General features: G+C 43.8%; 2 protein-coding genes across 15 annotated transcripts; one reads left to right on the top strand and one right to left on the bottom strand.

Moving 5' to 3' along the window:
• Positions 1–844: 844 nt before the first annotated feature.
• Positions 845–8,850, bottom strand: ARMCX3 (armadillo repeat containing X-linked 3). The gene is made up of 5 exons (XM_043895842.1): positions 8,693–8,850; positions 8,084–8,163; positions 7,737–7,797; positions 7,385–7,455; positions 845–7,180 (listed from the first exon to the last, which is right to left on the bottom strand). Exon 5 carries the CDS (start codon positions 6,991–6,993, stop codon positions 5,854–5,856), a length of 1,140 nt encoding a protein of 379 aa, XP_043751777.1. The 5' UTR covers positions 6,994–7,180; positions 7,385–7,455; positions 7,737–7,797; positions 8,084–8,163; positions 8,693–8,850; the 3' UTR covers positions 845–5,853.
• A 4,909-nt stretch (positions 8,851–13,759) lies between these two features.
• LOC122690166 (protein ARMCX6-like) lies at positions 13,760–16,729 on the top strand. Of its 14 annotated transcripts, none has more exons than XM_043897184.1 (5): positions 13,760–13,917; positions 14,236–14,314; positions 14,675–14,751; positions 14,868–14,884; positions 15,044–16,729. In XM_043897184.1, exon 5 carries the CDS (start codon positions 15,216–15,218, stop codon positions 16,119–16,121), a length of 906 nt encoding a protein of 301 aa, XP_043753119.1. In that variant the 5' UTR covers positions 13,760–13,917; positions 14,236–14,314; positions 14,675–14,751; positions 14,868–14,884; positions 15,044–15,215; the 3' UTR covers positions 16,122–16,729. The 14 variants fall into 14 exon arrangements, with proteins under 14 accessions (XP_043753119.1, XP_043753117.1, XP_043753125.1 ...); XM_043897182.1 differs by having other exon boundaries at positions 14,675–14,759; XM_043897190.1 differs by having other exon boundaries at positions 14,236–14,326; positions 14,675–14,759.
• Positions 16,730–17,018: the final 289 nt, after the last annotated feature.

Raw genomic sequence — 17,018 nt, 5'->3', positions numbered from 1 at the left:
CTGGCGGGCTACAGTCCATAGCGTCACAAAGAGTCAGACTTGACTGAAGTGACTTGGCACAGCATAGTACAGCACATGCATAGAACACATTAATAGCAGGTAACTGCAAAAATGGGTGAGAAGAGGGCAGTTTTATGTTTTAATTTACATTTTATCTGTTTGAGTTGTTAATAAGCATAAAGAACTTCTATGGTTTAAGAAAATATAATAAAGAAGACTAAAATAGAGTTCACTATGAAAAATAATCTCTCAGAGTGCTAACTCTGAGTGCTGTCTCAGAGAGGTAGTCAAATGCCCAGGTGGATGCATAATCCTGTCCATCAATGCAGAGGCTATAATATGGTCTTCTTCCCCAGATACTAATTTTTCCACTTTCTAAGTTAAAATAAATATATCTGGGACTTCTATTCATAATTTAAAAATAACTGAAAAGCAATTCCAGAGTGTTACTAATATCTTATTATTTCCCCAAATACAGTCATTTCCACCTAAACACATATGTGTGACATATTTATAGACATTCATGAATTATGACATTCATAACATAAAGGTTTAACTTTCATATCAGAAGAAAATCAATCAGAATATAAGCAATTTTTATAAGCAACATGGTACGATTTAATACTTTCAATTTTTGGCTATAGATTACACAGACCAGCATAACAAGAGGTGAAGATTGATGATCTTAATACTAAATGATTACAAAGAATTAGTCTCCAAGTCAGTTTAAATGGATTTAAGATTTAGAAAACAGTTGTCTGTTTTATTTGGTCTTGCCTAGATTCCAACTTTTCTAATATCAAAAAGATAATCCATTTAATTCATTTTAAATGATGGAAGACAGTAAAAATTAAAAGTTTCCTTTTATTGATCCATTTCATTATGTCAGAATTTTCATTACAGCTTATTGAAAGAAAGCCACAAAGTTTAGCAAGGTTATAGTTAAACCACATTTCAGCAAACAGAAAACTGAAGTAGAAATGGGAAAAAAAACTAAAGAGGTAACAATTTGTTTTACCTTGGTTTCCAAAAAATCAATAACACGTTATCATTACTCATAAGAAAGGTGCAGAAAAGGGAGATACTAATCAATATATAGGAGGGAATGCATTACAAATACTACAGTTTTCTCCTGTTATAAAATATACATTTCTCAAATCCTGTATGGAAACTAACTGATAATACATCTTAACAATCACAAAACTACTATCAACTGATAATCCACCTCTGGCTAAGGGTCATCTGGGCAGACAAAGTTTCTAATTGTGTACAGACAGAAACATGCTCTAGCTCTTGAATACAAGTATTTGATTTCAGACACAAGTCAACCCCCATAGCTGACGTGGGTGCATCAGGTTCTTCTACTTTGACAGCACCAACATCTAGCTAAGTCAGCTTGCCCCAATTCCCTAAGCACTAAATAAACAACCTTCTGATGATTGTGTGGCTCCAGATGTACATCGATCTTAGGGACAGAATGTTCTGAGCAGCCAACACTAAAAATCTGCTCTACTTGGTAATTACATTTCTTAGAGTAACAGACTCTCATTCTTTTTTTATTTTCAAAAAAGAAAATCTAACCAATTTAATAACATGTTATGTCCATGTGCAAACTTAGAAATGCTCTAATGCCCAAAGAAGGCTCTAATACCCAAAGATGCTTGTAATACACTTACTCTTGCACCTTTTAAAATGTAACTGGTCAACAAGGGTCAAAGAGTTACACTTAGCCCACTGTCAGTGCTGGATCAAATTCCTTTGACACGAACCTGTTAGAATGAAGCTACCCCTCCAACAAGGCTTCTTTCCCACTCCCTCCCTTCTCCCTCCCCTCAGGCTTATCCCCAAACCCAACAATGCCCAAGCCCTTAACACAAGCCTGAGAAGGACACAGTGGAGAGGGAAAAGCATGGAGATACACATCTCTGAAAGTAAATATGTGTTATCCTGCTTGATACCACACCTCAGGGGTCAATATCCTAGTCTTCTGCACCCGGAGATGGCAGCATGATAGTTCTGGTTTAAAGGCAAGAAGAGCCACAGTTTGAATGGAGAAATCAGGGAAAAGAAGCTTCAGTCTGGGATATGATGAAAAATGAATGTAAAATGTTAGCATTGAAAATAGTCATAATCATTCTTTGCAAAACCACTCTCAAGGGAATAGAGCAGAGAAATTAACCAAACAGAGGCATAAACACAAAATTTGCCTAAACTACATCAATTTGCTAAATCTACACTTAGAATCTCTTTTGAAACAAGGCAAGTAAAATATGAATTTAAAAATAGAAAACCAGTTTCCTGAGCCTTAAATTTTATGCTTTGGGTGACAATTTATAAGAGAACTATACTCCATCTTTGTAAAATCGCCTTGGAACACACTTGACTGGAATAGACCCACTTAAATTCCTAAAATCAGTAGATAAAAACAAAATAGCAGAATATTCTTGAGTTCTAATTTCCTCAGTTTCCAAGAAACTGTCATCCTTTCTAAAGAAAGGATACTGGCTCCTCCCTGCCCCCACAAGCTGCCACAATCACGGCTACTATACTAGAAGGGTGCCCTTCCCAAAATGTTTGAGTGGCAACCTCTGATGTGAAAGCATCAGGACACCAGAGCGTGGCTGGGCCGGCCCTGTGTCTTCCCTGGACCAGGCAGTCACACATCTGTCTCACATAGCACTTCCCAAAGTCCGGGTGATTCAGTTCCAAATAATACCAAGTATGGGACATCAAGATTCATGCAATGCACATAGGGCTGTTCCACAATAAGACCGGTGCTTTCTCAGTCTCTGTTCGACAACGGTCTGAAAAGTCTTGGCATCCAGCCATATATACCCAGGGTCACCTTGTTACCACAGCAACGACAATTATCATTCTGTATCAAATGCCCATTGGTGTATGACCTGGTGTCATGGAAATGAAACGATCACCCCCAAAAGACACAGAAGCACAAAAAGACTACTCTCAATGGTCTCTCAGAGGAGGGAAGAAAGAGAGACGTGTGAGGGAGGGAAAGGGAAGCAGAATGGGAAGGGAGGAGAGGATGAGAAAACAGTCCTGCGGAGCAGATGGACACTGGTCAGGCCTGTGCCCCTGCTACAGGGTGGCTTTTTATTACCCAAGTTCACCTCATTGCCACCCCAGGTCAAAAAGTCACTCAGCACCCCAGTTCAACATGGCTTGATCCGAATATTTTCTAGATGTTCACAATACAGATCTGGGTGAGGGAACAAGTTTGTTCTTATTGTCTCTATTTTCTTAAGTATCTCCAATGAATAATTTTTAGAAGAAAAGTAGAAAAAATTTAAATCAGGTTCTGAAACTTTACCTACAGTATCATCCAATTTGATGTACAGACTATATAGGTATATTGATAGTGTCTGGAAGGGTATCCACAGTTGGAATTCGATGCTTCTTTCCCCAGTTGCCACAATCCCGTATCCAGTTCCTTCTGCTGCTTTCCACTCTTACACTCTGCACCTTCTCTCTGGGGATCACATTCACTCCCATGTCCTTAGTTATCATTTCTTCTCTGGTGGCCCCCAAATCTGTCTGCAGCCTGGTCTTTTCTGAGCACCAGATCAATACACTCAAACGACATTAGGGTATATCCATCTAGATGTCACACAGGTATCTCAAAGTCAATTTATTTTAACTGGATAAGGCTTTCCCTCCCAAATCCTTGTTTCCTGCCTAATAATAGAGCAAGAAAAAATTTTAATTCCTTTACCCTCATTCACCCTTAAAACTGATGTCAAAGGAGCTCCAACATGTGCATGATTCAATAGTCACCATACCCAACAACTTTAAGCTGATCAATCCTTGATCCTTTTGTCTACTATAGGCAACATCTGAGTAAGTATATGGAAGCCTGGAGCTAAAACAAGATCATAACTGAACAGAGATTTTACCCTTTCCTGGACTTACATATAAAGTAGGATAACATCCTCAAACTGACCAACAATACACTGTAAGGGCAGGTGAGATCATGTCTGATAAAACATTTTGAGTACTTAGAAAAAAGAAAAGCCTATTTCTTTAAGAAACTATGGTTAACAGTTGCCTTGCAGGAAATGACATCACTCTACACAGTAGTCACTTAATAAATGCTAACCTTTATTGTTGTTATTATTTATTAAATGATGCTGACACTTGGCAAAATGCCCCCAGCAACACAAAGGTCAACCAGAACAACTATTGACCCTGAATTCTAGGGAAATAAGTGTGCTCATTTTTCTTAATTAATTGCTATGTGCCAGAAAATTCTAAGTATTTCACATATATAACTTCATTTAATTCTTACAGTGAGCCCCATCTTTAGCACTCATCTATTATTTCAGAGAGAAAACTTCAACCCATCTTATGTTTAATGTAAATACTTTTTCTACTCAGTTCATGCTCCAATCAATCACCTGCTCCATTCCCAACACTTTCCTTTTTCAAAAACTTTTGAAAACTCAGTATTTGTTTTAGGTTAATAAGAACACACAGATGAATAAAAAGTAAAAAGGTAAAAATTACACTATCCTTCCACCCAAAAGACAATCACTGTTACTATATGGATGTCTGTAATTCCAGAGTTTTTAGTGTCTACTTAAATATCTTATATTCTCAGAAAAATTGAATCATACTAAGAAGACTCCTATCTAACCTACCTTTCTCACTTACCAGTGCATGATGAATATCATTCCCTGACAATATGGATTGCAACTGACATATTTATCTTACACCATGTGAATATTCCTTAATTTATGTAACCAATCCAGTGTGCTAAATTGTTTAAGTTGTTTTTAATTTTTACTATTTCACACAGTGCTGGGATAAACAGCCTTGCACATACAATCTTTGGCCAATGATTCAATTATTTCCTTAGGACAAAGGGATTACATATTTTAAGGCTAACGATATGTATTACCAAATGGCCCTCTGCAAACCTCGTGCCAGTGTAAGCGAATTCCTACCACCAGGGTTTGAAAGACTCCATTTTTGCCATACAATCATGGACACTGCATAGTAGGTAAGAGAGGGACTTCTATATGAATTCCAATTATTCTTTCTAGTCAAAATTATTTACTGGCTCTCAGTGTTCAGTGAGGTAATATTCAAACAGTTCTCCACAAACTGGCTTCAGCCAACTTTCCAAATTTATTTACTTCTGGTCACACTTTCCACTCTAAACAGACTAGTCTCCTCACTGTCACAGCAAGAGAGTTCCTACCTCCATGCATTTCTCACACCAGTCCCCTTGACTCCCATCACATGGAACTCCCTAACTACCTACCCCACTGAGGATTCATTTTAAATGAACACTTCTTCCATAAATCTGTAGCTGACTACTGTATCCCGCAGAAACCTTTGCTTTCTCGTGGTCTGAGTGCAAATATTTAACAAAGAGTATATGCTTGAGATATTCTGTTTTCTTTTTGTTTGTATGTTTCTTATCTCTCCAACTAGATTATAAACCGAAAGACAAGTATGGTTTCTCTTTTTTTTTTTCTTTCCAGCATTAACACACAACTTCACTGATGATACACAAATGCAGTCAATGCAAATGACAGGAGGGAGCTTATTTATGAGGAATTGGTTCACTGTCACTTGTGCAGAAGAAATAGTCAAAATATTTCAATCTAGGCAGTGAGATAAAAAGCAACAAACGTTTTCAGAACAGGTAGTGATATTCATTCATCCAGCTTAGGCCTGCAGACCAACTCAGATAAATATCAGCATTGACGATACAATATGATATTCATTACTCAAAACCGGCAGCTGAAAGGATTCCTTTACCATATAGACAAGGTGGAGAAAAGGAATAGTTTACAACATGTGTTGCTTCTAAACTACAAAATCAAGAACTTATTCCTGGCTCTTTGGGAACATATTCTCAGCCAGTTTGGCCACAAATTTTCCAACTTTCACTTTTACCAAAAAATCATGATGACTTTCTAGCCCCAGAATCTTATCAGCACACACCTGAAATTCTTTTAAAAAGAAGAAAAGTGAACCTTCGCTGAATTGATTCTGAGTAGATTCATTTTCCTCCCATTTAAAATTGTCATTTATGTTCTCGAATATGACCAGAAGTTTAAGAATCACCTCTTTGTTCTCCTTCTTATTAAAGAGGGAACCCAGCGAGGATGGTACTTGGGCCCTGAGCAGTTCTCGAGTCATGGCTGGATTTTCAGCCAAATTCAAAAGGAGTTTCAAAACCTGAAATTTGGTTTCTTCATTTCCTGCTGAAAATAAACGGAAAAAGTCTGAAATGGAATTAGCAAGCATGTGCTGATACTCATTAGTAACAGTCATGTTCGTAAGCAATCTTAGTCCTGCCAGCTGCACAGATGAGTTCAATCGAGAAGTGATTGTGTCATCACAGACTTGATTCATGTATATCTTAAGCCTGCGCTGATTTTCAGCATTCACACTCAAGTTATTCAGGACAATTAAAGCCTTTTCCTTAACTATGGGATCCCGAGTATTGAGGATCTTTGCAACAATTGGGAGACCACCCAGATCACGAATAATATCTCTGTTAAATGCATAAGCAGCATTGTTACCCAGAGCAATTAAAGCTGCTTCAAGAATATAAGGCTTTTCAGACATCTCAACCAAGCAAAGAACTTTCTGCAGCTCTTGAGGGGACAAAATAGTATCATCTGAATTGGGGGAAGCCCTTTTCTGGACAGCTCGACGAGCCCGGGTGGCCCTGGCCCTTGCCCTGGCCCTAGCTCTGGTTCCAGCCTCAGTCCCAATCCGGGCCCAAGGTGGGTACCATACTATACCTTTGTTCTCACTGTTGTCATCATCATCATCAGACCAGTCATTGTACCTGGCCCCAGGACAATCGCCAACATCATCCACATCCCCAGACCCGCCCTCAGCCATTTTCTCCTTGTTCTGTTTTCTTCCTCTGGTCAGTCTATAAATGCAATAGCAGGCACCAGCCCCAATCACCAGTCCCGCAGTCACCCAGCCTACTTTCCTGGCGTAGCCCATGCAATCGTCCCTGATGGTATCAGGGACCAAGGAACAGAGTAGTCACTCAGGCTGGGGGAGGAGGGCTATGGGCCTGGCCTGGATGCAGGCCTGTGGAGGATGATCGTCTTCAGCCACTTCAAGGCCACGACAACTGATTCTGGAGGTGGACCTAGGGGTGGAGTTTCTCTTCTCCTTGTGTTGTCCTCTGCAGAGAGTTGCACAGAGGGACAAGCAAATGAGTTCTTGGTAGAAAACGTAGATTGTTAACAAACTCTTTCCCCCTCATTTCACTCTCCCCAGCCCACCTCCTCCCCAAGCCTATATAAAGGCAGTGGAGCCCAACCTCTTTGCTGGGGCCTCAGCTACCCCAAACTTGGATGTTCCCAGGGAGTGGCACCATTGCACTAACCTCCTCCAGACAAGCAGTTTGCCCCTTCTTCCCTCCCCTGGAGGTGTGCCACGCCCAACAACCCTTGCAACCTGCAGAGAGACCAGAGCCAATGAGAACTGAAGCCTTGATGGATTGACTGTTCCTCCATTTGTTGCTTTCCTGATTCACCTATCTAGGTTGTCAGATTAAAAAAAAAACACACACACACACACAACCTCTCTCTGCCATCCAAAACATGCACATGCCTGCCGCTTCCCTAGCCTGAAATGGGAGAGATGTTGGGGAAATAATAACATTGGGTGAGCCTGTCCAACCGCGGGCAATTTCCAACCCCTCCCCCATTCCAGGCAGCCCCCACGCCCAAACCGACCTCTACTGATCCGAGGAAACTTCCTCCCTCGTTTAAACTGGTGCCACCTGCTACAGCAGACCTGCAGGATGACAGATCGAAAACATGGGGACTAAGTACTCTTGAGAGAAGAGGATTATGAACAAACTATCTGATAGGTTTCCCTTCTGTCATTCTCCCCCACCCCACCCCCCACGACACACGGGCGCGCACGCACACACACACACACACTGCACGCCATTTCGCCACAGTCCCAAGAGTGTGAGAAACACACTCAGACTCAGACCTAACCTAGATTATCGCTACCTCTTGTTTCTCCCCACCCCATCCTCCCACCGCCCCCCGTTAGGGTCTCTAGATGGTCTTACCCTCAAATCGACCTTCACGAATCGGGGTTAATTTCCTTCCTCTTCTCTAGCCTGGCGTGGTGCCGCAACCTACGGAAAGACTGGCAACCCGGGAGAGGCTCGGATCCACAAGACACAGAGCCATGGTCAGGAAGACACAGTCACAGTCAGAAAGACGGGAAACTGCCGCGACCTAGTGCTTGGTGGACGGACCGGTTCCCAGAACAGAAAACTCTTGTCCTTAATTCGGAGGCCTGGCTGTCAAAGGTTTCCCACCCCTTCGACCCCTCTCGGGGTTCTGCTGACACATCACGTTGCACCTCCCCTCCCCATGTCCAGCCTTTCCCCTCTGGCACCGTCCTGGAGGACTGGGGGCCAACACCCAGGGCACAGCTCCCTTTCCAGATTACGGCCTCGGTTCCCACCAGATTCCCACGTTCCGATCTCTGAGCTCCTCCCAAACACCCCCTGCTCACCATTTCGCAGCATCAGAATGGGCTGCGGGCGGGACAGACGTCTTGGAAAGCCAGCGGCGAGTGGAAGAGACGACGGAGGCGCCCCAGGATCCGCGACGGTTTCCGCCCTGCACCCTCGGCCACCCCCACCTTCTGGAATCTCCCAGGCACTGACCTGCACGGATCCGGGACAATCTCCTTCTTCTCCTCCTTTCCTCTGCTGCAGGCCCGCTGGCCTTCGGGGCAATGGGGAGCTGATACTCAGACGGGAACAACGACCAGAACAAGAAGGACTTCTGCACACGTCAGCTCTTGGTCACGTGAGACCTACGTCATCCACCAACTCGGGTCCCCAATTTCCCCTCCCACCAGCAGTGCGGCAGAAGAGGGCCCGCCCCCCTCCCTTCCCTCCCCCATAGCAGGCCTTGTTACTCTCTTTCTTTCCTAATCCCATCTCCCTGTTGTGGTGTTTGCCTTCTTCTGATTACCAGAAAGGGACAGCATCTTCCCCTGGGGTTACTGGCCACTTGTACTTTTTGAAAAATTGCCTCTTCCTTCCCTGGACTCCTGGGACAGTAACCTCTCCTTCCACCTCCCTGCCTCCCAGCTATAAATGTCTACCATTTCCTCTGAAATCTAGTCCCAGATCCGAAAAGAAAAAGCCATCAGAAAAGGAGACCTGGAGTGAATGCAGTTTTTTTCCTTACTTACTGTTTTGTTGTTGTTCTTCTTCTTTCAGTTCTGCCCTTTCCCACCCCCAGACTGCATTCTTTTTAGGAGAAAAAAAATGGCTGTAAAGCTATTTTCATTTGGTTAAAAAAAAGAGTGGGAGAGTGATGTTGGGTGATGGCCTCCAAAAGTCCCACATTTTCTCACTTGTAGGGAGTGTTACACACTTCACTCAAAGCAATCTTAGTGTCTTCTGGGGCCTAGCACATAACACAATCCTAAATAAGCTCATCAGTGTGTCTGAGAATACGTAAATCTTCTGACTAGGCCAGTCTTCTAAACAAGAGAGCTATAGATTTTCACTTTCATCAGTTGGCAAGGCACAGGAGCCCTCAGAAGCCAGCTACACAGAAAAGGTTGAGTGGTAATCACAAGTATGTCATGGATGTCTGTCAGATAGGAGGCATGCACACTGACAAAGTGAGTGACATACAAAGAACATTACAAAATATACAAATGGACAACAGCATCTTTAAATGAAGTAGGTGTTAGAGGTGTTAGACCAAGTCAAAATTGGCTGAACTCAGCATACAGCAATTAGTGTGAAACCTTTTCACTGACTGTATTGATGAATTCAACAACTCACCTGTCAGCAATGAGCGAACTTTTAAGAAAGTTCCCACTTTTAAGAAAGTGGGGAAAATAATAAAACAGTGTCATAACACAGGGTCTATAGTATGATATGCCCTGATAGTTAAGATATAAGGTTGTTATCTGAGTATTAAAATTTTAAGATCCACAGACAATATGGGAGTAAATCAAGAGACTGGGAAATTTGGGAACAGGCAAAATTCCAGAGAAATTCATATCAATGTAACTTCTGAAAAATAGTACTAGGATATGACTAAAATGTATTTTTCTTCCATTTTTATTGAGATACAATTGATATACAATACTGTGTAAGGTTAAGATGAACAGGATATGACTGAAATTTAGTAAGCAGAAAGCAAATAACTGTATGATTCTGTGTTTAGAGAAAGATCATGTGCAGTGAAGGGGCTTATTCAAACAGGAGTATATGAAAAGAAGAGAGGAAAGTATTGATAGTTCCCACCCAAGCACTGTCTGGAGGAGAGGGAGTCTTGGCTAAGATGCGTGGAAAAATTAGCTTTCTTTGGCAGAACCATCCCCATGATATGTAAGTGTACTTCAACTTTCTTAGCTGAAAGCCACTTCTTAAAGTGCACCAATGCCCTTGCTCTGTGATTGCAGGCTTACCACACAACCTTCTGAAGTTGTGGCTTCCCAAGTAGTAGCTTGCCAATGGGGAGAGAAGGGGCTGGTAAAACTAACAGAAACCTCTAGTACCCCTGACGGTTGTACTTCTCAGGATAAATTTTTCAGTTGTCATTTCCTTGTGAGACTTAGCTTCCCTGTGGCCTTCTTACAGGGAGGGAATGCAGAGATCCATGGGTTTGGGCATTCAGATATAGATTTATATATGTCTCTCTGAATGAGAGTCTTTACTTGACACAGGCATCTGTTCTCACTATCCAGACAAATTCAGGTATTGATCATGAAGGGGTGAGCACAATACTTTGTACTGTAGATGCGACTGCGTGGAATCCTGTCAAGGAAGTCAGGTAGCTTTGGCCTAGAAGACAGCCTTGTGCACCACCATTTCAGAACTGCACCTCTCTAATATTCAGTGACAACTAAAGCATGCTGTGGCAAATATACCCCCAGCACCTCAGTCACAGCTGGACAAAAGATGTATATCCAAAATAGTTAAAGTGCTCCTGCAAATCAACAATAACCTCTGAAACAGTTTACAGTTCTCTCTAGGAAAAGAAAGGAAGTGCATTTCACATTTTACATGCCCTGTCATTTTCCACAGCAAAAGGGTGGGCATTGTGCCCCAAACAAACCAACTCAATACTTACTGTTACTGAAATTTAAACCTGAACAAAGATAGAAAACCAAACATCAGTGGAAGTTTATGGCATCCTGAAGAGACCATCTGTTAGTTCTTCCTACCTTGACACCTCAGAGCTGATGCTAGTCTTTGACATTCCCTCACTAAGTTAAACAGATGTGGTTTCTGTTGCTTGCAATCAAACAAAATTAACTAATACGCAACACAAAAACAACATGATACAAAAAGTAATACAGCTTTTAAAGATAACAATTTTCTATCATTTATTTTTCTTACCCTCTAAAATTCCATCAGTGTTACCATCTGCTGATCCTTTTATGTTTTTGAATACTTTATAAATCATGCATCATATATGACCATAAACTGATTTGAGCCAAAAGGTTCCTTTTGACAGTGGACTCACATAGTCTTTTGAAGACTTGTCTGAGGGATTGCTCAAGGATTTTCCCTTTTTGCTTTTGAAATGGTATGTCAGGCAAATAGCATGCCCTTAAATAAATATTTGTTGGTGGGTGTATAATGGAGGGAAAATAGATTTTAAATGTCAGTCCCCAGGTTCCTTGGTAGGAATTGTGGATCAAAATGACACAGAGAATTGAAAGGATTATCATTCCCATGGGGTTTAGGAAGTTTAAGAGAAGGAGTGGATCCAAACAGGAAAGATCTGACAGCCTGGGAGAATGGTGGTCAGGGGCTATACATTGGAAAAATTGAAAAATATACTGAAGGGGAAAGATATTTTTAACAAATGAGGAGAGGTAAGAGTGGAGCTTTTGTCCCTGAAGCATGGCTAGGTAAGAGTTGTGAAATGATTCCTTATTGTAGAGCCATGTCAATGACACCTGCCTTTCTTAAGTTTTACATGCTCTGCAGTTCTTTCTAATGTATATATTCAAAATAAATAAAAGCCACATTTTAAGTTCTTAGCAGCCAAAAGTTGAATGATAGTTAAATCTGCAAGTTCTGTTAGTAAGGCTTCATAAATATAAATCACTTCCCTTGGAGAAGTAAAATAAAGGATGATAAAAAGAACAGTGTAAGGAGATGATGGCAAAACAAATGAGTTAGGGGTTTAGAGAGATGAGTTGCAATGTTGGTGTGTTTGAACTATAAATGTTTAAGGAAAACCAGAAAGTTGTGACGTGTTCTTGACTTGTGAATTTTTCACTAGCAAGGAACTCTGGGCTTCCTGGTTCACCTCCTGAAAGGGCCTCCCCCACACAGGGGCCCCTCACCCAGAGAGCTTCCTGCTGGAGTGTCACATTACAATGTTCTAAGAAAGAGGCTGCCTGAAGGGTTTATATTTAGAGCATGACTCCCCAGCGGGGACAGCTGGATGTCTGGGAACTAAGTTCTGCAGACTTTGTCACTACCTTCTGGGATTATTCTGAGGGACTTGTACAGATGGTACAATGAAATTGTAACAGAAGGGAGAGGGTGAAAAGACCTTTTTTTCCTGGCAACACTGCTTGGGGTCCTATGAACTGTGCCTTTTGTGAGGGAAAAAGGACATGGATCTCAAGGGCTGTCAGGTTGTTGCAGCAATTTACAGTCACCCACAGACCCTCACCATTATTTCCACTGGAAAAGGCTCAACACCAGGCACTGCTAAGGGGACATACAGTGCACAAATGACAAATACCGCAGGTCTTTCACCAGTGTCGTGATCAAATGAAAATTCCACCTATCATTTTCATCAATGGGCTAGCAAGGAATTCTCTAATTTCTGGATGATTTATGGATTACACCATGAAACTTGAGAATAGATTTTAAATAAAGAGCTTTGAATGAAGAGCAAGCTAATCTGTGAAGTTACTAATTTGTAAAGTTCATCTGAAGACATAAGATTCATTGGAATTTGGGGTCTGCAGAGAGTCTGTCCTTCAAAACCAGAATGGAAGCCATCCAGCAGTCTTCTCTAACAAGTAACAGTTCAGTCAAGAAGAAAGGGATAGTGGTTCACTTCTCTAAACTGGTAACAATTAAAACACTGACCAGTTTACTATAGATTCGTTTTATCCATCAATTTATAAATCATATTGAAAGCACACTGGCTTTGTTTGTAAGGGTATGTTTTTAAAGTGTCATATGCTATTTGAAAGCTGCTATCTCCTCTGCAGTCAGAAGAAAATATTTTCAATGTACAAATTAGCTTAAATTGATGAGGCCTTCATATTAACTAGGAAATCTTGTTTTATACACACACACACATATTTGTATTTTCTGACTACAAAATAGTAACTTGAGTCAATTAAGAAAGAATGGAAGAAATAGAATATAAATATATTAAAAATAGTAACAAAAATCTCCCTGTTACTTGGGCTTTTTTTCCCTGCCCCTCTGCTTAATTTTGGTGCAGAGACTGCATGTGGGAAGGGGTAGAAATGAAGAAAGAGGGGACAGGAGTTTCAGAGCCAAAGAAACGGTAAGACACTCCCCTCAAAAGAAGTGTAAGTAAATGATAGACCTAGGAAAAGTGTTGCCCTTTTCTGTAATTAGAGAAAGCCAAATGCAAACACCAGAGAGCCACGGTCACTTCTGGCTTCTGGTATTGTTACAGAGGAAAAGAGTGACAAGGCCCCTTGTGATGGGGGGAGGTACGGGGCAGGCTGGCGCCTGCCGCACTGCTTGTGGGAGTGGAAATTGGGGGCCAGAGCTCACTGGTGACGCGGTCGTCACGTGACCAGAGCTGCCTAGAGCCGAAGTACTGCTAGTCGCCTCCGTCTGGGTACCAGCCCCCCATATCACTCTGCAGGCGCGTGAAGGAAGAAGGAAAGTAGCCACGGGCGTTGCAGGTCGGTATGAGCGTGGGCTTTGCTTGGAGGGAGATGGGGCTGGGAGAAGGCCAAGAGCGCCACGGATCCAGGTTCCGGCAGGCAGGGGTCTGTGTCCCCTTCTCGCCTACTTTCTAAATACTGCCGTCCCCCTCCTCATGCCCATTTTTGTGGGAAGAATTGACGGACTTCGGGCGGCGGGTGAGGGAAGTGAATGGCTGGTACAGAGACTCCGAGGAAAGAAAGGTTCTAGTATCAGGGCACTCGTGTCCCGAGTGCTGCTACGTCCACCAAGCACTCCGTTCCCTCTGTTCCCCCCCCCCCCCCGTCTGTCTGCAGGTTTGTAGATCTGTTGGCCAGTTGGTCGCCAGGGAAAGTCGCGGCGACGGAAGGACCAAAGTGCCTTGGGACCGTGCAGGTCGGTGTGAAGGTGGGATGAAGCTTGGCCCCGGGGTGGGGATGGCGGTGGGGATGAGGGAGGGGGGCTGGGATCGCTGCGGGCGGGGTCTGAGCCGCCCTCTCCAGGCCCCTTCCTCCATACCCCCTCCCATTTCGGCTCAGGGAAAGGGGTGTGGCGGCCTTTGCTGGGGAAATGGCGGACGACAAGGGGGGAGGGCTGGGGAAACCAGTGTTAGGAAAGTCAGGAGGGTGTGAGAAATATTTTAAGCTCAAAGGCTGGAAATTCAGAAAAGGGCCCTGTGTTCTCATTGCTGATCCATCCACTACACTTTAGTTTTCCAAAGCCGGCTATCTGTCGTTCCCTCTGTCCTTCTGCCAGACTGTCCATCAATCACTGTGGGAGGACCACTGACCACAGAAGACAAGAGAAGAAGGAATTTACTGGCTTTGGTAGAGGTTGGTAGGTGAGACTGCCTCTAAGTCTCTGGGGCTGGGGGTGTGGTGGAGGAGGAGACTACCTGTCACCCTCCTGGCCATTATAGCCCAGTCCCAACTCCTGCCCTTCTCTGTAGGCCCTGGGAGAGAAATGGTGGGTCCTGAAGGGAGACAGAGGATGACAGAAAAGAACAAAGAACTTGTGGCCAAATAATCCGCCTCTCTCAGCCAGAACTCAAACTCCACTCTGTCTGTCTCGTGAGGCAAAAATCCAGGTATTGCCAAAAGCCCTAATATAATTTTTCACCCGTAGATTCATCACAGGAGAGCCTCAGGAGCCGGGAATAGGCTGAAGCTGACTCCCCTCCACCATCACTCACCCTGGCCTTAAGAACCCTCTTCTTTCAAGTGAAACAAGACCCTCTCCTGTTCTGTCCTACCGCACCCCACCACTCCTCCCTGCCCCCAGCTGAACAGACCTGAACATGGGCCGGGCTCGGGAAGTGGGTTGGATGGCCGCAGGACTGATGATTGGGGCTGGTGCCTGCTACTGCGTTTACAAACTAACCATAGGAAGAGATGACAGTGAGAAGTTGGAGGAGGAGGAAGAGGAATGGGATGATGAGCAGGAACTGGATGACGAGGACTGTGAGATTTGGTTTGATTTGACAACTATGGCACGGCCCTGGAGTGAGGACGGGGACTGGACTGAACCTGGAGCACCCGGTGGTGCCGAGGACAGACCTTCAGGTGGGGGCAAAGCCAGTCGAACATACCTGGTAAAACAGCGCCCGTTCCCTTATGAACACAAAAATACTTGGAGTGCTCAGAGCTTTAAAACTTTCAGTTGTGCTCTTGGCTTCTCCAAGGGCCCTTTCATTCAGGGAAAAGTGTTGTTAGCTGAGCCCAAGGATGCCAGTTTTTCATTTAGCCGTGATATCAACAGTCATTTGGCCAGCCTCTTCATTGCTGGAAACACAATCCCGACTCCCGACCCTGCTGTTGAGGAGGGAAAGGCTTTGTGTGCCCCGGATAACTTGAATGCCAGTGTTGAAAATCAGGGCCAGATGAAGACGTGCATCAGCCAAGTGTGTCGGGAGACTGTGTCACTTTGCTGCAGCTCATTTCTGCAGCAGGCTGGATTAAATTTGTTAATAAGCATGACAGTTATTAATAACATGCTTGCCAAGTCCGTTTCAGGCTTGATGTTTCCTTTGATACCAGAGGGAAGTGAATGTGCTGAGGGGCAGGTTGTGAAACCCCTGACGGGTTTGTCTGAAAAGCCAGCCTTGTCGGGGGAGTTGCTGAGAGCCCAAGCGCTATGCCCCTTCCCGCCCCTCTTTATCAGGAACACAGACAGACAGCTTCTCTCAGAAACCCTGGCCTCTTAAGTGGCCCCTCGGACAGGGTGGGACTGATCCACTCCAAAACAAAGCCCAGTCAATGGGTGAACACACACTTGTGTTCTCAAAGACTCTGCAGTGGGTGCTATTGAAGACCCAGCCTTAGCTGGATCAGCACACCTCTGGGTGAAAGTTGCACTTGCTAAATCCAGGACCACACTCGTACTGGTCAAGCAGGGGTCCCCGCAGAGCTTTGAGTAACCTCTTGGTTTTTCAGTCTGCAGGCAATGTGCATTGTAAATTGCTCCCTTGCAGCCTTCTTCCTGTGGTAAAGAGGTCCTTTCAGCTGCCAGCTGTGGTTAAAGAACAACATGTTCTAGCCTCGGTGGGGATGCCTGGCCTGTGGTGGTCTCTGTGTCTAAGCTGGACCATGTTGGGGAGACCAGACCCGTATGGGGGCTTGTGCCAAAAACGTATCAGTTGCTGCTTAGATGGGATTCTTTCCATTTACTCTCTTTTCTTCGCGAGCCTATGAACGATACTTATTGAGCAAAAAAGTACACTCCTCTTCTATGTGCTGTACTGACTTAACCTCGTCCACCAAGTCTGCATTTTTATGTATCATCAATAAAGCTGTGTGCTTTAACTGGCAAAAATGAGACACGGTACTTGTTTCTGAATCTCTAGTCTGCGTGAGGGGAAAGACCAAAATACATGATCCATGCTGACTGACTGGGGGCATTTGCTCCTGACAGATGCCCACTTAGCAGTGCCCACAGGAGGCTGGGGAAGAGATGGGCTGCAGGGTTCAGGAGGAGCCTCCAGAAGGGGCTGGGGCAGGGAAGGGGATGAGGGGTGGGATTAAGAAGGACTCTTGGGAGGACTAGAAGAGGCAACACCTTGAAGCAGGCAGCACAGTGCCTGATGCAGAGAAGTCCTTCCCTC

The sequence above is a fragment of the Cervus elaphus genome, chromosome X (genome assembly GCF_910594005.1).
Source record: "Cervus elaphus chromosome X, mCerEla1.1, whole genome shotgun sequence".
NCBI classification, from domain to species: Eukaryota; Metazoa; Chordata; class Mammalia; order Artiodactyla; family Cervidae; genus Cervus; species Cervus elaphus.
Note: the sequence above shows the minus strand (reverse complement) of the source record. Positions and strands in the feature narration are given on the sequence as shown.